This window comes from Suncus etruscus, chromosome 7, assembly GCF_024139225.1.
Source record: "Suncus etruscus isolate mSunEtr1 chromosome 7, mSunEtr1.pri.cur, whole genome shotgun sequence".
Classification (NCBI taxonomy): Eukaryota; Metazoa; Chordata; class Mammalia; order Eulipotyphla; family Soricidae; genus Suncus; species Suncus etruscus.
Genome location: NC_064854.1, coordinates 57,728,096 through 57,751,322, shown reverse-complemented (window position 1 = coordinate 57,751,322; position 23,227 = coordinate 57,728,096). Strand labels below are relative to the sequence as shown.

Below are 23,227 nucleotides of genomic sequence, written 5' to 3'. Positions count from 1 at the left end.
GCCACACCCGGCGGTGCTCAGGGGTTACTTCCTGGCTGTCTGTTCAGAAACAGCTCCTGGCAGGCACAGGGGACCATATGGGACACCGGGATTCGAACCAACCACCTTTGGTCCTGGATTGGCTGCTTGCAAGGCAAACGCTGCTGTGCTATCTCTCCGGGCCCCCTGCTGTATATTTCTATAATTAGAAGGACATGGTTTTATAATTGTCTTTTCTCCCACATCAGACTTCTTGATAGAGCTTTTAAAGTGAAGATAGTTTTTCTTCTCTCTTTCAGTTACACTTTACTAAATAATGGCAAAGAATTGATCTCTTTCATGCTATAAAAGTTGCCTGCAGCTGTGAACTTTATTAACTCAGGCTCTTTTTACATTTCATGTCCCAAAAGATATTGTTCATGAACTCTGTTCACAAAGTAAGTCCACCATTGCCTAGGTTTATTTCAAGAGTAAAAAGTTTCTCATAGTCTTTCTTTTTCCTTTAAGCTGCTGCCAATAGACAGACTCTCGTTTTTCCACTTTTTGAAGATATGACGTAAATTTTTTTTTTTTTTTTTTGTGGTTTTTGGGTCACACCCGGCAGTGCTCAGGGGCCACTTCTGGCTCCATGCTCAGAAATTGCTCCTGGCAGGCACGGGGGACCATATGGGACGCCGGGATTCGAACCGATGACCTCCTGCATGAAAGGCAAACGCCTTACCTCCATGCTATCTCTCCGGCCCCTAAAATAAATTCTTTTTTTTTTTTTTGGGCTTTTGGGCCACACCCGGTAACTCTCAGGAGTTACTCCTGGCTATGTGCTCAGAAGTTGCTCCTGGCTTGGGGGACCATATGGGACACCGGGGGATCGAACCGCGGTCCGTCCAAGGCTAGCGCAGGCAAGGCAGGCACCTTACCTTCAGCGCCACCGCCCGGCCCCGATATGACGTAAATTTAAGTGGAAAATAAGAGTATAGAAATGGAGAAACCAGTGATATCCAGAATCTGTATCTTTCAAGACTTTTTTGAATTATAATTTGGGCTTTATGGATATATGTGTAGAGAGTTATACATATTTAGGCCCTCTCTCTTCACTGACTTTTGGTAGTTAATAGAGTTTTGTTTTCAGTGAGTTTGGAATAAAGGCCTATGGGAAAAAAGTGACAAGTGACCATCTTTCAATGCAGTTGAAAAAGACTGGGTTAGGGCTCTGCAATTTTGGCCTTCTAGTGTTCTTTTGATCAGTGTTAGCACAGCACTCTTCCCATCCTTTTACTGTTCATCTGTTTGAGCTTTGTATTTATTTATTTTGTTTTTTTTTTTGGGCTACACTTGGTGATGCTCAGGGGTTAGTCCTGGCTATGCGCTCAGAAATTGCTCCTGGCTTGGGGGACTATATGGGATGCCAGGGATCGAATTGCGATCTGTCCTAGACTAGCGCCAGCAAGGCTAATGCCTTACCACTCCATGCCACCACTCTGGCCCCTGAGCTTGTGAGCTTGTGTATTTAAAGTGAATTTCTTGTCTATAACATCCATATCTTTTTTTTTTTTCTGGTATCTGAAAAAGGACTGTAACAGAAAAATTTTCAAAATCTTTGATGTCTACTAGAGTAATAGCAAATGAAAAGAATTTGGATTGGAAAGACCGGCCACAGACAGAGCAGTTGTTAGAGAAAGGAAGATGTGAAGACTTGGTAATTAGGGATTCATATAGTAGCTTTTACCCAGTTGGGAAGTAATCTTTTTTCAAGTTGAAGGTGAAGCTGAAGTAAACCTTTTATTTATTTTTCTTTATTGACCCTAGTGTAATTGTGTTAGTGTCATCTAATGGTGAAATGAGATATTACAGCTATATTTATATGAGGCAATGAAACCTAATTAGAATGAAACATTTTTCAGGAATGGACGTGTAGTTTTATTATAGTTTCCATGATGGTGTGTGTGTGTGTGTGTGTGTGTGTGTGTGTGTGTGTGTGTGTGTCACACTTGGAAATACTTATGGTTACTCTGGTGATGATTTGGGGACATATGGACTGCTATGGGATCTAACCCTGGTCAGCCTTGTACAAAATAAATGCCCTACCTGCTGTACTTTGTTCTGGCTCTGATCCTGTACACTTTTACTCTTATTTTTTTTAGGCCTGTCCTCTTTGTCTTTTCTCTCTATCATATAAATTCTTTGAATGGTTACTAAGAAGGTTGTTTGATATAGTTTCTTTTTTGTGTGTGTGTGTTTCTGGTTTCAGTTGTAATGCTTCTCTTTCTACTACCTTTCTTTGTCACTGGTCTTCACAGCTATTCATCTATCATGTCACCCTATTTTATTTTCTATATAGCCCTTAGAATAAGATTTGGAATTATCTTTTTTTATTTGTTTCCTTACTAAAAGTGTGTTCTAAGAGAGCTGAGAGTCTGTCTCCCTTATTTATTCAGGAACCCCAGTGCTGATAAAATGTTTCTTTTTTTTAAACTTTATTTATTTATTGATTGATTGGTTTCTGGGCCACACCCAGAGGTGCTCAGGGGTTACTTCTGGCTCTGCACTCAGAAATCGCCCCTGGCAGGCTGGGGAACCATATGGGATGTGAGAGAATGGAGCTGGGTCCCTCCCAGGTCCTTGGCTTGCAAAGCAAATACCCTACCGCTGTGCTATCTCTCTGGCCCCATACAATGTTTCTTTAGTAGTGTATATGGTTGATTAAAATAGTGTGGACATGGAAAATCTAAAAGTGACAGTGGTGAGTGCTTGTGGTTTAAGAATCTATCCAGAAAGGGCCCGGAGAGATAGCACAGCGACGTTTGCCTTGCAAGCAGCCGATCCAGGACCAAAGGTGGTTGGTTCGAATCCCGGTATCCCATATGGTCCTCCGTGTCTGCCAGGAGCTGTTTCTGAGCAGACAGCCAGGAGTAACCCCTGAGCACCACTGGGTGTGACCCCCCCCAAAAAAAAAAAAGAATCTATCCAGAAAGCACAATTATACTACATTTATTTTCTGAAATATTGTTTGATATACAATCATAAGGTTAACACTTCTATTTCCCTTGAGTCCTGTGGTAAGTAGTGTTAGTAAGTCTGTAAAAGAGATTATATAGTTTAGGATGTTGATGCATAGATTTCTTTATATAACTAATAAACATTTTGTTTTGGGCCACACTCACAGTGTTGAGGACTTATTCCTAGCTTTGGTGCCAGGATCACCACTCCAGGTGGTTATTGGGGGAACCATATACAGTGCTAGGAGTCAAACCAAAGTTGGCTGCATTAAGTTTACCTTAATCCCTGTACTACCTCTCTGGCCCTGATTTCTGTATTAATAAAATTGTGACACCGAATTTAAGGTGCACTAGTTGGCTTTGAGAGTGTTTGGAAACATTTAGATTTAAAGTAATTTCAGTCAATACCTGCATAAATTTATAGGTACTTTTAGTTTTGTACTTCCCTAAAAAAAGAACAAAACAGTATATCTTAGAGAAATGAGTCAAACAGTAGCAAATCAGTTCAGTTGAGAAATAGTGGGTTTGTGTTTTTCAGGGAACAATACCTTTCTTTTAGTCTGGAAGCTCAGTTGGAGTACCTTTCCAGTACTTGGCCTCCTCTAAGAAGTTAACCTCTCCACTTTTGAGATAATTGTCTAGCAGCTGAGTGTAAATCTTCATGTGATTTTCAGTCTTCAGTCTTTTAAATATGAAAAATCCTGGTGCTTATTAATTTATGTTTTTATTCCTATAGTAGTCTCATTTTAAATTCCTGTGGTTTTGAACAGGTGGATGTGGGAAGAAAAGTTTGCAGAAGTGAAATGGAGGTCAGAGCTTCATTACAGAAGGTTAGTGGGTCATCGGATTCTGTGACTACACTAAACAGTGAAGAATTTGTTTTGGTTCCTCAGCATGCAGATGATACTACTTCAAAATATGATGAAAAGCCTCAACTAAAGGTATTTTGTGTTTTGCATATATATTTTTATTGCTTTTTAAGTGGGTGAAACAGATGATGTAAATCCCAGCTTATTTTTGAAGTGTAGATCTTGAAATCAATAATTTATTCAACAACTAATTATTTGGGTCATGTATTTCTTAAAATTTGCTTTTGATTACCTTTAATTTTGGATTACTTTTAGAAAGAAAGAATATAAGTGGTAAGGATAATTGTTCTTTTAAACTATATGGTTAAATCTTACATAAATGTAATTTCTGTATTGTCTTTAATGGCTGGGTTTTACAAGTTAATTATATGAAGAATTGTGCTTTGTTTCTACTTGAGTCTTTGTAGTTTTGTTTTGACTTATTCTAGTATGTGACTTAACACTAGACCTGTCTGATTAGTTTATAAACATACGTGTTTTATTTTTTGCAGATCAGGCTTTTCTGAGGAGATGAATTTTACTTATTTTGGTGTTTTTCCCCAAGTCAAATAACAAAGAAAGCCCAAATATATATTATGAGAATTATATAGCTACCCTCTAGAAATAAAAATAGAAGAGTTTTGTTCCTAGAGGGTAGCTAAACTAAAAAACCTGCTAGTTACATGTTTTATTTTTTAAGGTTAAATCAATATAAAATGAAACCCTCAAATTATCAAATACTTATTGAATGTTTTGAGAAGAGTTTTATAAAATTATTAACAATTAAAAAATTGATATTACTATGCCAAACTTTTTTTTCTTTTTTTGGTTTTGGGGCCACACCCAGTGACATTCAGGGTTTACTCCTGGCTATGTGCTCAGAAATCGCTCCTGGCTTAGGGGACCATATGGGACGCTGGGGGATTGAACCCGGTCTGTCCTAGGTCAGCTGCATGAAAGGCTAATGCCCTACTGCTGTGCCACTGCTTTGGCCTCCAAGCTACTTTTTTTTTTTTTTTTTTTTTTTGGTTTCATTTTTGGGTCACACCCGGCAGCACTCAGGGGTTACCCCTGGCTCTATGCTCAGAAATCGCTCGGGGGACCATATGGGATGCCGAGATTCGAACCACAGTCCTTCTGCATGCAAGGCAAATGCCTTACCTCCATGCTATCTCTTCGGTCCCCAAGCTACTTTTTTTAAACTTTTTTTTTTGCAAAAACTGAACAAAATATGGTAACTTAAATATAAGGAAGGAAATTAGAAGTTTTACTTTAGACAGCTAGAAAGCAAAATTTGTAAAGAAGTTGAAAATCATAATTGTGACCTGTAAAGTGATATATACTGTCGATATTTCTTTCTTTTTTTTTTTTTGGCCACACCCAGCAGTGCTCAGGGGTTACTCCTGGCATTCACCATATGGGATGCCAGGATTCGAACCAACCACCTTAGGTCCTGGATCGGCTGCTTGCAAGGCAAATGCAGCTGTGCTATCTCTCCAGCCCCATGATAGTTTTCTTTCTCTCTCTTTCTTTCTTTCTTTCTTTCTTTCTTTCTTTCTTTCTTTCTTTCTTTCTTTCTTTCTTTCTTTCTTTCTTTCTTTCTTTCTTTCTTTCTTTCTTTCTTTCTTTCTTTCTTTCTTTTTCTTTCTTTCTTTCTTTCTTTCTCTCTCTTCTTCTCTCTCTCTCTCTCTTCCCTCCCTCCCTCCCCCTCCCTCCTTCCCTCCCTCCCTCTCTCTCTCTCTCCCTCCCTCCCTCCCTCCCTCCCTCTCTCTCCCTCCCTCCCTCCCCTCCCTCCCTCCCTCTCTCTCTTCTTTCTTTCTTTCTTTCTTTCTTTCTTTCTTTCTTTCTTTCTTTCTTTCTTTTCTTTCTTTCTTTCTTTCTTTCTTTCTTTCTTTTCTTTCTTTCTTTCTTTCTTTCTTTTCTTTCTCTTCTTTCTCTCTCTCTCTTCTCTCCCTCCCTCCCTCCCTCTCTTCCCCTCCCTCCCTCTCTCTCTCTCTCTCTCCCTCCCCTCCCCTCCCTCCCTCTCTCTCCCTCCCCTCCCTCCCTCCCTCTCTCTCTCTCTCTTCTTTTTTCTTTCTTTCTTTCTTTCTTTCTTTCTTTCTTTCTTTCTTTCTTTCTTTCTTTCTTTCTTCTTTCTTTCTTTCTTTCTTCTTTCTTTCTTTCTTTCTTTCTTTCTTCTTCTTTCTTTCTCTTCTCTCTCCCTCCCTCCCTCCCTTTTCTTTTCTTGTCTTTTCTTTTCTTTTCTTTTCTTTTCTTTTCTTTTCTCTTCTCTTCTCTTCTCTTCTCTTCTCTTCTCTCTTCTCTTCTCTTCTCTTCTCTTCTCTTCTCTTCTCTTCTCTTCTCTTCTCTTCTCTTCTCTTCTCTTCTCTTCTCTTCTCTTCTCTTCTCTTCTCTTCTTTTCTTCTTTCTTTGGATTTTGGGCCACATCTGGTGGAGCTCAGGGGTTACTCCTGGCTCTGTGCTCAGAAATCATTCCTGGCAGGCTTGGGGGACCATATGGGATGCCGGGGATTGAACCTGTGTCTGTCCTGGGTTGGCAGCATGCAAGGCAAATGCTTTTCTGCTGTGCTATCACTCTGGCCCTGATATTTCTTTTCTTTCTTTTTTTTTTTTTTTTGTGGCTTTTTGGGTCACACCCGGCAGTGCTCAGGGGTTACTCCTGGCTCCATGCTCAGAAATTGCTCCTGGCAGGCACATGGGACCATATGGGACGCCGGGATTCGAACCGATGACCTTCTGCATGAAAGGCAAACGCCTTACCTCCATGCTATCTCTCCGGCCCCAATATTTCTTTTATTATTTTGGATGTAAAGACAAGTTTCATTTAGAAATTTTGAAGAAAGGGAAGGGAGAGAGAAAAGTGAAAGAGTAACATGCTCAAGAGAAAATGTGCGCTTCTCCACAGTAGACAATCCAGTGTTCAAATATGAAACTCCACATCTCAAGAGGGGGGATTTGGGCAATATATGCATGCATGTACCATGTGCATGAGCTGGCAATACACATGTACCAAACTATAAACATTTCTATTTAATAGTTTTTTCTTTGTTTTTGTTTTTGGGCCACACCGGTGGTGCTCAGGGGTTACTCCTGGTTGTCTGCTCAGAAATAGCTCCTGGCAGGCACGGGGGACCATATGGGACACCGGGATTTGAACCAACCACCTTTGGTCCTGGATCGGCTGCTTGCAAGGCAAACGCCGCTGTGCTATCTCTCCGGGCCCCATTTTTTTCTTTCAAACTTAAATTTGAACTTAGTTTTACATTTACAACTTTTACAAAGTTGTTCAATATTGAGTTTTAGTCATACAATGTCCAGCACCCTTCACCAGTGCACATTTCCTGCCACTACCAATGTTCCCAGTTTTTTTTTTTTTTGTTTTTTTTTTTGGCCACACCCGGCGGTGTTCAGGGGTTACTCCTGGCTGTCTGCTCAGAAATAGCTCCTGGCAGGCACAGGGGACCATATGGGACACCGGAATTCGAACCAACCACCTTTGGTCCTGGATCGGCTGCTTGCAAGGCAAACACCGCTGTGCTATCTCTCGGGGCCCCAGTGTCCCCAGTTTTTCTCACACTCAACTGCTTTCTCCCCTGCTGCCCATGGCAGACATTTTTCTTCTTTCTCTGTCTCTCTCTTCCTCTCTTTTTCTCCTTTTAGACAGTGTGGTTTTCAGTATTTTTATTTATTTTTATTTTTTTATTTTTTGGTCACACCCGGTGACGCTCAGGAGTTACTCCTGCTATGAGCTCAGAAGTCGCTCCTGGCTTGGAGGGCCATATGGAACGCGGGGGGGGGGGGGGAATCGAACCGCGGTCCGTCCTAGGCTAGCGCTGGCAAGGCAGATACCTTACTTTTAGAGCCACCGCACTGGCCCCCTGCAGTATTGTTAATGAGGGAATATCATGCATATCACTTTACCTCCTTTCAGCACCCAATTTGTTTGTTTGTTTGTTTGTTTGTTTTTGGGTCACATCTGGCAGCAGGGGTCACTCCTGGCTCCACGCTCAGAAATCGCTCCTGGCAGGCTCGGGGAACCATAATGGGATGCCGGGATTCAAACCAATGACCTTCTGCATGAAAGGCAAACGCCTTACCTCCATGCTATCTCTCTGGCCCCTAATTCTTATTCAAAGTGCTCATTTTCTTTTCTTTTCTTTTTTTTCGTTTTTGGGCCACACCCATTTGACGCTCAGGGGTTACTCCTGGCTATGCGCTCAGAAATCGCCCCTGGCTTGGGGGGACCATATGGGACGCTGGGGGATCGAACCACAGTCCGTCCTACGCTAGCGCTTGCAAGGCAGACACCTTACCTCTAGCGCCACCTCGCTGGCCCCCAAAGTGCTCATTTTCAGCTATCATTGTCATAGTGGCTTTTTCCTCCTGCCATAACTGTACACTTGTTATAAACTTCCTACCATGGACTGGTCCCCCTGGGTCTTGCTGGTATAGTATGATATTAATGTCAAACTATCTTTTTTTTCCATATCCCACAAATGAGTGCAATCATTCTATGTCTATACCTCTCCCTCTGACTCATTTTGCTCAGCATAATACCTTTGGTCCTGGATCAGCTGCTTGCAAGGCAAACGCTGCTGTACTACCTCTTCGGGCCCAAATTTTTTTTCTTTTTAAGCTCTACCAGTACCTTATATATTTAAGATATTAACCCCTTGTCAGATAACTATAGGGTAAATAGTTTCTCACATTTTTTGAGTAGTCTTTGTATCCTAGGCATTATTTCCTTCGAGGTACAGAAGCTTCCTAGTTTAATGTAGTCCCATCTATTTACCTTTGCTTCTACTTGCTTGGTCATTGGTGTTTCCTTTTTTTTTTTTTTTTTTGGTTTTGGGTTTTGGGTCACAACCGGCAGTGCTCAGGGGTTACTACTTCTGGCTCTATGCTCAGAAATCGCCCCTGGCAGGCACTAGACCATATAGGATGCCGGGATTCAAACCACAGTCCTTCTGCATGAAGGGCAAACAAACGCCTTACCTCCATGCTATCTCTCTGGCCCCAGTGTTTCCTCTTTGAAGATACTTTTAGTTTCAGTGTCATGGAATGTTTTGCCTATCTTTTTGATTTCAGGTCTGATATCAAGATCTTTAATTTTTTTTTTTTTTGCAAGAGCTCTGGCTCTGAGTTCAGCAATTGATCCTGGTAGGCTCAGAAGACCATATAGGATGCTGGGGATTGAACTTGGTGGGTCAGCTGTGTGCAAGGCATGCCCTATCACGTGGTATCACTCTGGCCCCTTTAATCCATTTTGATTAGACTTTTGACATGGTGTTAAAGAGAGGTCTGAGTTCACTTTTGTGCATGTAGTTAACCAGTTTTCCCAACACCACTTGTTGAAGAGGCTTTCCTTATTCCACTTTGTATTTCTTGCCCCTTTATCAAAGGTTAATCAGTTATATGCCTGAGGGTTAGTTTCAGGATATTTTAGTCTGTTCTATTGATCTGAGAGCCTGTCTTTTTTTTTTTTTTTTTTTTTAGGGCCTGTCTTTATTCTAATACCATGCTGTTTTAATGACTACTACTTTATAATACAGTTCGAAATTGGGAAAGTGATTCCTCCCATCTTTTCCCCCGAAGGATGGCTTTAATTATTTATGAAGTTTATTGTTCTATATGAATTTTAGAAATGTTTGTTCTGTTTATTTGAGAAAATGTCATGAGCATCCTTATAGGGATCACATTAAATCTGTACAATGCTTTGGGAAGTATTGCCTTTTTGTTTTGTTTTCTTTTTTTTTTTTTTTTTTTTTGGGTTTTTGGGCCACACCCGGCGGTGCTCAGGGGTGACTCCTGGCTGTCTGCTCAGAAGTAGCTCCTGGCAGGCACGGGGGACCATATGGGACACTGGGATTCGAACCAACCACCTTTGGTCCTGGATCGGCTGCTTGCAAGGCAAACACCGCTGTGCTACTCTCCGGGCCCTTGTTTTGTTTTCAGACCATACCCAATGACGCTCAGGGGTTACTCCTGGCTATGCACTCAGAAATTGCTCCTGGCTTGGGGGACCATATGGGATGCTGGGGGATCAAACCGCGTTCGTCCTAGGTTAGCACGTGCAAGGCAAATGCCCTATTGTCTGTGCCACCGCTCCAGCCCCAAGTATTGCCATTTTAATGACTTTAATCCTCCCAATTCATGATGGGTATGTGTTTTCATTTCCCAGTGTTCTCTTTTATTCCTTGAAGCTGTGTTTTGTAGTTTTCTCTGGATATATCTTTCATTCTTTACTTAAGTTGATTTCAAGATATTTGATTTTCTAATAATTTGATTTTCTGTGAATGGAATATTCTTTAATCTCTTTTCTTTTTCATTGTATATAGAAAAGTCATGGATTTTTGTGCATGAATTTTGTAACCTGCCACTTTAATATAAAGTTCTGGGGCCGGGCGGTGGCGCTAAAGGTAAGGTGCCTGCCTTGCCTACGCTAGCCTCGGACGGACCGCGGTTCGATCCCCCGGCGTCCCATATGGTCCCCCCAAGCCAGGAGCAACTTCTGAGCACATAGCCAGGAGTAACCCCTGAGCGTTACTGGGTGTGGCCCAAAAACCAAAAAAAAAAAAAAGTTCTATTGTTTCTTTTCTTTTCTTTTTTTTTTTTTTGGTTTTGGTTTTGTTTTGATTTTTGGGTCACACCTGTCTGTGCTCAGGGGTTACTCCTGGCTCTGTGCTCAGAAGTCGCTCCTGGCAGGCTCCGGGACCATATGGGACGCCGGGATTCGAACCACTGACCTTCTGATTGCAAGGCAAACACTTTACCTACATGCTATGTCTCCGGCCTCAAGATCTATTGTTTCTAGAAGCTTTTTTGTAGTCTTTAGGATTTTCCAAATATAGTATGACATCTACAGATAGTGAAAGCTTGATTCGTTTCCTATATAGATGCCCTTTATATCTTTTTCTCACTTAATTGTAATGGTTTTGGAACACCTTGAACAAAGGCATTCCCCTGCTTCCTCTTTTTCACCAATCCCTTTGACATGTAAAAGTCCACCTAGACTAGATCAACTTTTATTTCTCACTCAACTCTCCCTCTCTGTTGGGATTTTAACTGGTAAATAGAGGTTTCACAGAGTGGACCCACAGAGCCAGAAGCCACTGACTCCATGATTCTCTCCCTCATGACTGTCTTGGTTTGTTAATTCATGTAATGACCCTGCTTCAGACAACCCTCCTCACTTGGGGTTGGAAATATGGCAGATATGGTATATGGGGCATTTTTTCACTAAGGCAAGTACTTTCAGTATTATATTGAATAGAAGTGGCAAGAGTAGGCAACTTTGTCTTGTGCCATATAGAGGAACAGCTTTTAGTTTTTTCCCATTGAGATGTTTGCCACTGACTTGTGGTAATTGGCTTTGATTATATTGAAGAAAGTTCAATTCCCTTATTGGTCAGAATTTTATCATGAATGGTTCCCAGATATTGGCAAATGCTTTCTCTGCATCTATTGATGATCATATGATTTTTTTTTTTTTTTGGTTTTTGGGTCACACCCGGCAGCGCTCAGGGGTTACTCCTGGCTCTATGCTCAGAAATCACGCTGGCAGACTTGGGGGACCATATGCCATTTGGGATGTTGGGATTCGGACCACTGTCCTTCTGCATGCAAGGCAAATACCCTACTGCCATGTTATCTCTCTGGCCCCTGATTTTTGTTTTTTATTGGTATAGTGTATTATGTTGATTGACTTAAACCTTCCAGCAGTAATTCTTGAGCATAGCCAGGTGTAGCCCCCAAACAAAAACCCAGTCCCACCTCTTAAAAAAAAAGAGGAAAGAAATAAAAGGAAGAATGAAGATATAGTAGTGCAGGGTTAAGGCATTTGCCTGCAGGTTGTCTACCTTGGTTCAATCCCTTCTACCTCATAATTCCCCTGAACACTTCTTTTTTTTCTTTTTTTTTTTGGACCCCTGAACACTTCTAGGAGTGAACCCTGTGCTTAGAGCCAGTAGCCCCTGAACACTGTCAAGTATGGTTCAGATTTTCCACTGCAAATGCAGATCTCTATGAATAACATTTTAGAATAGATGTAGTTGGAAACTGAGATATTCTCTGAAGCATTGTTTCTCAAACTAATCATCTAATTTATATGGATTTATAATTTAGGATTTTATATCTTTGGAAATAGGTACAAAGGCATAAACTTATGATGTTCACTGGTTACATTTAAATATATTATTTTTATCTTTTCTAGATATAAAATGTATTCCCATTATAGAAAGCTCTAGAACCAGAATTTTAACAAAATTGTCTTGTCTACAGATAGTTTCTAATGGTGATGAACAATTGGAAAAAGCGATGGAGGAGATATTGAGAGATTCTGAAAAAGGGCAAAGCAGTCCTCTTGCTGATTATCAAAGTTCGAGTGAGATTTCAGACTATTCGTTTGGAGATGTTTCAGCCAGTCATGCCAATCAGCCATCTCTTCAATTAATTTTGAATCCATCAAATACAGGTATTATATTCAAATCAGAAGAGAAATTGTATAAAGTGCTAGTGAAAATTTTTAGATGAAAATTAGGAAGCTTACTAGTTTTTTTTTTTTTTTTTTTTTTTTAAGCTTACTAGTTTTGTTTTGTTAAGACGGAGGCCAGTTTTTCTGTTCTGGTTGGGAGTTCCTCTTTGCTTCTGTTTTTTATCTTTCCTTATCAAAACAGTTCAGTATTTTGAAAACAGGGATTATATCAGGGTCCTCAAGTCCCTCCAGTATTACTTGACATGCAGCAGACCCTCAACTATTTATTGAACAGATGCATAAATATATAATTAAAAATGAAATATTAAATATTACAAAGAACATGAGTGATTACATTATTTAGTGCTTTGCTATATATCCTTGACATTTTTATTTTTGTTTTTAGATTTTTGGACATACCTGGTAGTGCTCAGGGCTTACTCCTGGATCTGTGCTCAGGGGTTACTCCTGCTGGACTCAGGGAACCATATTACCGTATTTGCCGGCATATAAGACGACCCTTCAACCCATGAAAAACTTCCTAAAAGTCTTAAAAGTAAATTACTTCTTAAAAGTAAGAGGGGTGCAGTTCACTTGTCCCTGAAGCTGGAACAAATTTCAGCATGCCGTATACCAGCATATAATATGACTCCTGACTTTTAGGAAGTTTTTCATGGGTTGAAGGGTTGTCTTATACGCCGGCAAATAGGTAAATGCCAGGGATCAAACCCAGGTTTGCTGCACACAAGACAAGTACCATACCCACTGTATGACCCATTCTGGTCCTATCCTTGAATTTTTTTTTTTTGTTTTTGTTTTTGTTTTTGGGCCACACCCGGCTATGCTGGCAGGCACAGGGGACCATATGGGACACCGGGATTCAAACCAACCACCTTTGGTCCTGGATCGGCTGCTTGCAAGGCAAATGCCGCTGTGCTGTCTCTCTGGGCCCTATCCTTGAAATTTTTATTTTTAGTTACGAATTTGTTTTTTGGACCATACATAGCTCTGTGCTTGATCAAGGATCAAGCCTGGTGGGGGTCAGGGGAACATAAGAGATGCTGGAGATTGAAGCCCAGTTGACTGGATGCAAGACAGTAATACCCTCTATATTATCATTCTGCTTCCTTTGTGTGTGTGTGTGTGTGTGTGTGTGTGTATAGCATAAGTAATATATGTATTTTATTTATACTTTTTGGGCCACACCTGGCAGTGCTCAGAAGGTTGCTCCTGGCTCTATGCTCAGGAATCATTCCTAGTGATCCTTGGGGGATCATATAAAATGCTGGAGATCAAACTTGGGACTTCCACATGCAAGGCAAGTGCCTTATCCACAGTACTATATATATATATATATGATTTTTGTTTTACTTAATTTAAGTAAGTATAGAATTGGGAGAGACAGGTCAAGAGATAGAATACAGGGGCTGGAGTGATAGCACAGCAGTAGGGCATTTGCCTTGCATGTGGCTGATCCAGAACAGATCTTGGTTCGATCTCTGGTGTCCCATATGATTCCCCCAAGCCAGGACCGATTTCTGAGTGCATAGCCAGGAATAATCCCTGAGTGTCACAGGGTGTGGCCCAAAAAGCCAAAAAAAAAAAAAAAAAAAAGAGGTAGCATATGCCTGGCTGGGAATTTGGTTTCTAGAACTGCACACTCATAGTCAGAGTGAGTTGAGAATGGTCTCTCATACATACATAAAACTCAAATAAAACTCAAGAAGTTAGAGGAAAGCAAGATAATACTTTAAGAGATTTGAAAGCTTTAAATGGCCGATTCTAGAACTCTGAATTTAGATATAGGATAAACAAATATTAAAGGAATGAAAACACAGGTAACTCATTTTTATTTGCAGTTTTTCATTCTCTGGTTTTGCATTAGTTTATTATTGAATGTTCTCATTTTAATTTTTTAGAAATTTCTACACCCAGACCATCTTCTCCAAGTGGACTGCCTGAAGAAGATAGTGTTTTATTTAACAAACTCACCTACTTAGGCTGTATGAAAGTTTCTTCTCCACGGAATGAAGTGGAGGCTTTACATGCAATGGCAACTATGAAATCTTTCAGTCAGTATCCTTCTCTTGTTACTCTGTATGTGCCAAATGTTCCAGAAGGCTCTGTGAGGTAAGCTCTGATTCTTTTATTTTCTTAGATGTATATTACGGTTTTGTTTTTCGGGTGGGTATGTTCTGTCATAAATCAGACCTACGACTTAACTGAATTCACTTTTACTCAATCAGCTTGTAAAGTAGCTAGAGGTAAGATGTCTGCTTTGCAAGCGCTAGCCAAGGAAGGATCAAGGTTCCCCCCTCCCCCCCCCCCATCAAATGGGTGTGGTCCCCCCCAAAAAGGAAAAGTAAACATGTTTAGGCTTAGACAGTCTTATTTACTGGAGAATTTGCAAAATTATGCTTACAATATAAAAATAAAGTATACATATTAGCAGTTTGTATTTTTTTAGTCTTAAGACACTTAAAATCCTTTCACCTTGTTATTGACAAAAATTATAAAGTCTCTATAAATGAACTTATAGATTGCTTTATGTAACATCTCCCAAAAGTATCAAAACAGTTTATCTACTTAGTTTATTTTGTCTTTCAGAAGCTACACTTTATTTTCATAGTTTGATATCCTAAAGAGTTTTACATTATTTTTTTGTTTGTTAGTGTTTGGGTCATATCCAGTAGTGCTCAGGGGTTACTCCTGCCTTTGTACTCAGGAATTGCTCTTGGCAGGCTCAGGAGACCATATGGGATGCCAGGGATCAAACCCCAGAACGTCCTGGGTCAACAGCCTGCAAGACAAATGCCAAGCTGCTGTGCTATCACTCTGGCTCCAAGAGTTTTATGTTTTTATGGCTTAGAATTTGTACAGGAAAGCTTAAAATTATTTGCTTCTAAATCCCACAGACTCATCTTTTAAATGTTGTTGAGCTTATCTTTGAAACTGCTCTCATCTTTTTCTTTCTTTAATAATTTACTAAAATGTCTCAGAAAAATGATTTAGGACTTGCATACATTTCAGGTCCACTTTAAACAAAGTGTACCATTCAGGATGGGCCATGCTGTTTTTACTGAAATTTCTTTTGCCATAGCAGTAGTACACGACTACTGTACAGATGAGTATTTAAGATAGAATGGGTGACAGATTTTACTAGGCCTGTATTATTAGATTTTCTGGACTTTGGAAGTCAGTGATTTGGTTCATAGGAAACATATAAGAATGAAGTAATTGTCAAAGAAGATGAAGAATTTGCAAGTGTATCTTTATATGTATGCTCACACATTTATACATATTGAGGGTTTAATTTGTTTTCCTGCATCATTTTTTGGTGATTTTTTTTAGTTGATTGTTTTTGTTCAATATTGATGTAGTAAAATCATTTGACTTTGTTTTTCAGTTCCTATACTTAATCTTATTTTTCATTGCTGTCTTGCAGAATTATAGACCAATCTAGAAATAAGGAGATAGCATCTTTTCCAATCTATAAGGTGGTATTCTGTGCACGCGGACATGACGGGACACCTGAAAGCAATTGCTTTTCATTTACAGAGAGTTCACATGGGTCAGAAGAATTTCAGATACATGTTTTCTCCTGTGAAATTAGAGAGGCAGTAAGTATTATTGTTGCAGTTTTCTAGAGCTGAATTAGGTTTATATTTTTGAACCCTAACCTCACTGTCATATAAATGTGTGAGATATATACCAATTACATATTTGGAGTATATTTCTAAACAGAAAGATTTTATTGTAATGATATAAATTGACTATGGATAGTTGAAATGGAGAGCTGTTTGCACTTTAGAGATAGGGAGTAGGTAGGGAGTTCCAAACTAAACTTTTTTTTTTGTTCTTTTGTTTCTTTTTTTTTTGTTTGTTTGTTTTGTTTTTGGGTCACATGTGGCAGCGCTCAAGGGTTACCCTGGCTCTGCACTTAGAAATTTTTCCTGGCAGGCTCAGGGGACCATATGGGACCATATGCCAGGAATTGAACTGAGGTCAGATGTGTGCAATGCAAAGCAAATGCCCTACCTGTTGTGCTATCTCTCTGGATCCCAATTTAACATGTTTATAGAAAAAAAAATCCCACCTGATTAACACTCTACCCGTCCCACCAAGGAAGCAGTTGCCAAGGCTTAGACAAATTGATTTTGTTTTGGGGGGAGGGGTCAGTGATCATATAAGGGGTCCTCAAACTTTTTAAACAGGGGGCCAGATCACTGTCCCTTAGACCATTGGAGGGTCTGACTATAGTAAAAACAAAACTTATGAATGAATTCTTATGCACACTGCATATATCTTATTTTGCAATGAAGAAACAAAACAGATACAAATACAATATGTGGCCCGAGGGCCATAGTTTGAGGACCACTGAATTCTGTGCATTTGCCTTGCATGCAGCTGACCTGAGTTTAATTCCCCTCTGAGCCTGCTGAAAGTGAACCCGGAGCACAGAGCTAGGAGTAAGCCCTGAGTACTACTCCTACGTGATCCCTGAGCACAGAACCAGGAATAAGGCCTGAACACTCCAGAGGCTTCTAGGACCCAAGCATTGTTACAACACTGTCACTAGCTATCTGGCATAGAACCTTCCACTTGATCACCTGACCGTTTTATGCTTGGTTTTTTTTTGGGGGGGGGGAGGTGGGGGCTCACCTGGTTACACTTAGGGGTTACTCTTGGCACTGCACTCAGAAATTGCTCCTGGCAGGCTCAGGGACCATAAGGGACATAGGGGATCGAACCCAAGTTCATCCTGGGTCAACTGCTTGCAAGGCAAACACCATACCCGTGCTATCGCTCCGTTCCCTGGTTGCTTGGGAGTTGCCATTTGATCCTCAGTACTTTGCTTAGGCAGCTCTTTTATTTATTTATGTTTAATTTAATTTAAATTTTTTTGTTTGTTTGTTTTTGGGTCACACTCGGCAGCACTCAGGAGTTACTCCTGGCTCTATGCTCAGAAATTGTTCCTGGCAGGCTTGGGGGACCATATGGGATGCTGGGATTCAAACCATTGTCCTTCTGCATGCGAGGCAAATACCCTACCTCCATGCTATCTCTTCACCCCCCTCTTTTTTAATGGATTTTGGGTCACACCCAGCGGCACTCAGTGGTTACTGCTGGCTCTGCACTCAGAAATTACTCCTGGCAGGCTCAGGGGACCGTATGGGATGCTGGGAATAGAACCACTGTCAGTTCTGGGTTTGCCCTGTGCAAGGCAAATGCCCTACTGCTGTGCTATCTCTCTGGCCCCTCTTTTATTTTTTTTTACTTTTTTTTTGGGCTACACCCGTTTGACACTCAGGGGTTACTCCTGGCTATGCGCTCAGAAATCCCCCCTGGCTTGGGGGACCATATGGGACACCGGGGGATCGAACCACGGTCCGTCCTATGCTAGCGCTTGCAAGGCAGACACCTTACCTCTAGTGCCACCTTCCCGGCCCTATTTTTTTTAAAGTTGTATTTGAACTTCAGTTTTTTTTTTTTTTTTTTTTGGTTTTTTGGACCACACCTGTTTGATGCTCAGGGGTTACTCCTGGCTAAGCGCTCAGAAATCACCCCTGGCTTGGGGGACCATATGGGACGCCAGGGGATCGAACAGCGGTCCTTCCTTGGTTAGCGCTTGCAAGGCAGACAGACACCTTACCTCTAGCGCCACCTCACCGGCCCTATAGAACTTCAGTTTTTAAACCACCTTGATGACAATAAATGAATTGGTTGAGTAGTGTTTCAGGTATATTTACGTAGAAATATAAATTGTCAGCAGTAAATGCCCCAATAGTAGTTTTTTAAATTTACTACTAAACCAATATACTATTGTAGTAACTAGATTTCTGAGAGTTGATTTCTCACTGCACAACATGGAAACTCATAGAAATGTAGATTTCTGGGTTTGATACTAAATACATAGAGTTTCATATTGATGCTTGATTCTGGTGATTTAAACTAAAACTAACATGCCATAGACACTACAATTTATTTATTTATTTATTTACTTACTTATTTATTTATTTATTGGTTTTTGGGTCACATCCGGCAGCGCTCAGGGTTACTCCTGGCTCTATGCTCAGAAATTGCCCCCAGCAGGTTCGGGGGACCATATGGGATGCCGGGATTCGAACCACCGTCCTTCTGCATGAAAGGCAAATGCCTTACCTCCATGCTATCTCTCTGGCCCCAGACACTACAATTTAAATTGTAGTCACAAAACTTTGCTGTCAGAAGCTAGTGACTCCTTTAGAAATTCAAGCTTAAGTGTTTCCAATTTTGATTTCTTAGATCTGAATGTTATTTCTGATTTGTATGTTTGTTTCACATGACAACATTTACTGATAACAGAGTGAATGGGTATGTGTGTCTGGCACAGGGTAAATAGTGCAAATAATAAATGGAAAGAATGTGTGTGTTTGCGAATGCGGTGATCTATTTCAGATCCTTCCAACTCTGCTATAGAGATGGGGAACCAGAGGGTAGTAGAGTCCTGGCATTTCATTTTGGCAGTCATCATTTCACATATCTGTGTGCTCTCCTGATCACTGACATTCAAAACTAAGAAAGCGAATGTGCAAAAACTGGAGGATCGATCTACTGCTTAGAGAAGTCAAACTCCTCTTCAAAGGAAATTGGAAGAGACTAGGCTGCCGGCATTTTCAAGAAACTGTTACGGTATGAAATCTTCATTTTGAATTACTACAGCATATGTTGATTTTGGTAGTGTGGGAAGATTGTCATTATGGAGCCATTGGATAATACTAGAAAATTCTTGGCCTGATCATTTTGGATGTGGCATACATAATAGTATTGTATTCTAAAGAGGATTTTGTTCTATTGCAAGCAATCAGAAAATGATATCTGTATTTCACTTCTGTTAGAGTTCGTTTTCCAGAATTGTACATTGAGGTATTAGTGTTAAAATCTGTTGTTTAAAGGAGAGATACAATTTTGGGGGGCCACACCTGACAATGATCAGGGGTTACTCCTGCTATATATTCAGGAATCATTCTTGGTAGTGCCTGAGGGACCATGTAAGATCCTGGGAATGGAACTTGGGTTGGACTCATGCATGTTCCCTACCCACTCTTATCTCTCCTGCTCTAAGAAATTTTTTTTTTTTTTTTTTTTTTTTTTTGGTTTTTGGGCCACACCCGGTAACGCTCAGGGGTTACTCCTGGCTATGCGCTCAGAAGTCGCTCCTGGCTTGGGGGACCATATGGGACGCCGGGGGATCGAACCGCGGTCCGTCTCCTAGGCTAGCGCAGGTAAGGCAGGCACCTTACCTCCAGCGCCACCGCCCGGCCCCAAGAAATTATTTTAATGTGAAGTATAATCTAATATTAATAGGAATTTTAAACTAGATATTGTGCTGAGCATTTAAGTGATATTCATACCATTTCATGGCACAGTGTAACATTTTAGTCCGAGGTCTTATGTTCCTCTTTGGTTTGGAGTATAAGTGGTATGGTTTTTCTAATTATATGGTTGTACTAACAGACTAGATCATAGGAATGATTCTCAAATGGTAGTCTTTAACTTTGAAGGCCCATAAAGTTTTCAATAGAAATTTCCCATTTGGGGCCGGGCGGTGGCGCTGGAGGTAAGGTGCCTGCCTTGCCTGCGCTAGCCTAGGACGGACCTCGGTTCGATCCCCCGGCGTCCCATATGGTCCCCCAAGAAGCCAGGAGCAACTTCTGAGCGCATAGCCAGGAGTAACCCCTGAGCGTCACAGGGTGTGGCCCAAAAAACCAAAAAAAAAAAAAAAAAAAGAAATTTCCCATTAAATATTATAAAAAATGTGGATTTTTATCTTTCAGGTATGCTTTATAAAGGGATTTCTCAATCAAATAGCTTATACTCCAAGCTACCTTTGTGTTTTTCTTACTTTTCAAAAAAAATTACTCTTCAGTGGGGTATGGGGAGTACAAAGTCTCAGGCTTGGAGGAGAGGACAGTGGTTAGGGCACTGGCCTTTCTGTAGTTGACTTGGGCAATACCCTACAATGCACCCCAACACACAATCTTCCCTCAGCCTGTGGTAAGGACTGTGATCGGTATAGATGAGTGCTGCGGAGGGGAGTAAGCCCTGAGCACCTCTAAATGTGGCCCCAAACCTCTCCTAATCTCCCCCTTCAAAAATGAAAGCTCTCCATAGAGTCTTAGTTTCTGTGCTCTCATAGAGCACAGTTGGGTATGACTAGAACAAAAAAAATTTTTGTTTTAAACCACAAAATTTACAGGTTGAGCTAGCCTCTACCAAAAAGAAATTGCAACCCCCCTTTGGTTTTTGGGTCCCGGCTCTGTGCTCAGAAATTGCTCCTGGCAGGTTTGGGGGACCATATTGGATGCCAGGAATTGAACCCAGGTTCATCCCGGGTCGGCTGCATGCAAGGCAAATGCCCTACCCCCATGCTATTGCCCAGGCCCCAAAATTTCCCTTTTAATCTGAAATCTCTTAGTTGCATTTACTGGTACTCTGATTTCTAGAAGGTTTTTTTCCTTTGGTAAAAGGACTAATCCTTAGTATTTGGATGTGTTTTGATTGGCACAGACATTTTTATTGCTAATATATGTGCCCTGTAATTATAATTTGTTTCTTTTTGTGTGTAGACTGCCTGGATGAGACCTGAAGTTTGTCAGTTGAAGATACAAGACATGGGACTAGGGAAGAGAGCTGAGGGGTCAGGGGCTCATTCTTTGCATATACAAGGACCCAAGTTTTCAAGCAGGAGTAGTAAGTAGCATAGTTGCCATTACTATATTTTTACCCACTCATTGCTAGTGGATAATTATGTAATCTATTTTCAACTTTGGCTCTATATGAATAATGCTGCAATGAATATGGGTATGCATATATATATATCTTGGAATTATATTTTATCATTCTTATAAAAACTCAGCAGTGGAATAGCTGGATCATATGGTATTTTATTTTTTTATATGTCCATTTATCATCAGATTATTCTCTTGTTGATTTACATAATTTTTAAAATATTTCATATTTATCAGACATACTTATCAGACTTAAGATTTGAAAATATTCTTTTCATTCCACTGCTTGATTTTTTTAATTTTATTTTTGATATGCTATCTTCAGGAGTTATCCCTGCAGGTATTGAACCTGGGTCAGCTGTGTGCAAGGTAGATGCCTTACTTATTGTAATATTTCTCTTGCCCTCATGAGAAATTTTTTAGTTCGAGCTTAATTCTACTTGTTCAGATCTTTAATTCATCTCTATTTTGTGTTTGTGTATGTAATACTTAGAATTTGGAATGTGTTAAAATAAAGAGAAAATAAAAGTTATTCACAATTTCATCAGAGTGATGTGTTTGTATATCTTCTTTCCACACAGCTACTTATGCTCTCTCTTTTCTCTTCCAAATACACCAACAGTAACAATGTTAGTCAAATACCCAGATATATGGTTTCTGTTCATTTATATTTTCTGTAATTACTGCTTTAATAATAAACCTCTGCCAAGTGCTTACAAAACGCTTATTCTTGGTTATTTGTATGCGTGTGTGTGTGAGAGAGAGTGAGAGAAAGAATTTCTAGTTTTAGTTTCTTAAAGTTTTATTTTCACGATGTTCTTTGTTCACCAATCTGTTCCAATAACTATAGAAATTGAGAATCATTATTTCTAAAACTACTTACATTATCAATCTTTAGATTGCCATATAGCTTTTTCAAATTTAGGAATTAAAAATCATTTTGATCTTATGAAAAATAATTTGTAAAATGTGGTCAGTGTTAAATGCAGTTTAAGTGCTGTCATTAAGGTTACAGTCATGTATATATATGCGTGTCATTACTTGTTATAACAAGGGTTGCATACATATCCTTGCTTCTGAAAGGGTGTGTATGATATCCTTGCAGTAATGGGGAAGGGAGTGGGAGAGGGAGAGTTGGAGAAAAGGAGAAGGTTAGAGAGGAGGAATGAGAAAGGGAGGGAGATTGTTGGCTGAGGGCGAGGGAAATGGGACATTGGTGGGGGAAAATGTACACTGGTGAAGGGGTGGGTGTTGGAACATTGTATGACTGAAACAACCATCAACAACTTTAACTGTATCTCATGGTGACTGAATGAAAAATATATTTCTGGAGCAGTTCTCAAGGTTTTTGTAGTACTCTGCCTTTGTCCTTCTAAGACATACTTAAAAGTAGTCACCACTGTTGTTCAATTTCTAGAGAATAGATAAGATCATTAATGTATTCATTCTGGAAGTCCTGCAACACATTTAAATCATGACAACATTGGGATCTCTTTAAATCATTTTACTGTGTATGTATTTAACTTCATTCCCTTTAATCTGAGCTCTGAATATTGAGGACTGAATTTAAGATTATGTGTGCATATCTTAACTGGGTAAAATTAGGATTTAATATCATTCTAGTAATTATCTTAGGATTCACAGTCCATTTTATTCTCAGGCCTGAGAATATCTATACATAGATATAATTATGACTTTTTTGATGTAAACTTAAATAATGCAGCATCATTACCATATTTAAATGCCAGAGGTGAAAGAAACATAATGTATATTCGTGTTCTTAGAATAAACAATGGAATATAGTTTATATTTGATCTGCTAAAGAACATTGTGACCTGTGAAAGGTACAGATTAAAGACCTGGGAAGGAAGGTAAACCTTTTGCCTAATTTTATTTTCCATTTTTACTTTTCAGGTAAGCAGAATTTTATATAGTTTCTCTACAGCATTCAAACGTTCTTCAAGACAAGTATCTGATGTTAAAGATTCAGTAATTCCTACCCCTGACAGTGATGTGTTCACCTTTAGTGTCTCCTTGGAGGTCAAAGAAGATGATGGAAAAGGGAACTTTAGGTGAGGTTATTTGAAAAGCATGAGAATTGGTATTAAATCATGTTTATGATTTAATATATATATAATATCTATGGTATAAAATCATATC

General features: G+C 39.9%; 1 protein-coding gene across 1 annotated transcript in view; it reads left to right on the top strand.

Moving 5' to 3' along the window:
- The first annotated feature begins 3,744 nt into the window (after positions 1–3,744).
- The window catches only part of RABGAP1L (RAB GTPase activating protein 1 like), a 369,153-nt gene continuing 349,670 nt past the window's right edge, over positions 3,745–23,227 (top strand). Inside the window, exons 1-5 of the mRNA XM_049776425.1 lie at positions 3,745–3,916; positions 12,104–12,296; positions 14,216–14,426; positions 15,742–15,916; positions 22,982–23,139. Coding sequence (XP_049632382.1) covers positions 3,779–3,916; positions 12,104–12,296; positions 14,216–14,426; positions 15,742–15,916; positions 22,982–23,139 — 875 coding nt within the window. The 5' untranslated portion in view covers positions 3,745–3,778. The remainder of the gene's footprint in view (positions 3,917–12,103; positions 12,297–14,215; positions 14,427–15,741; positions 15,917–22,981; positions 23,140–23,227) is intronic.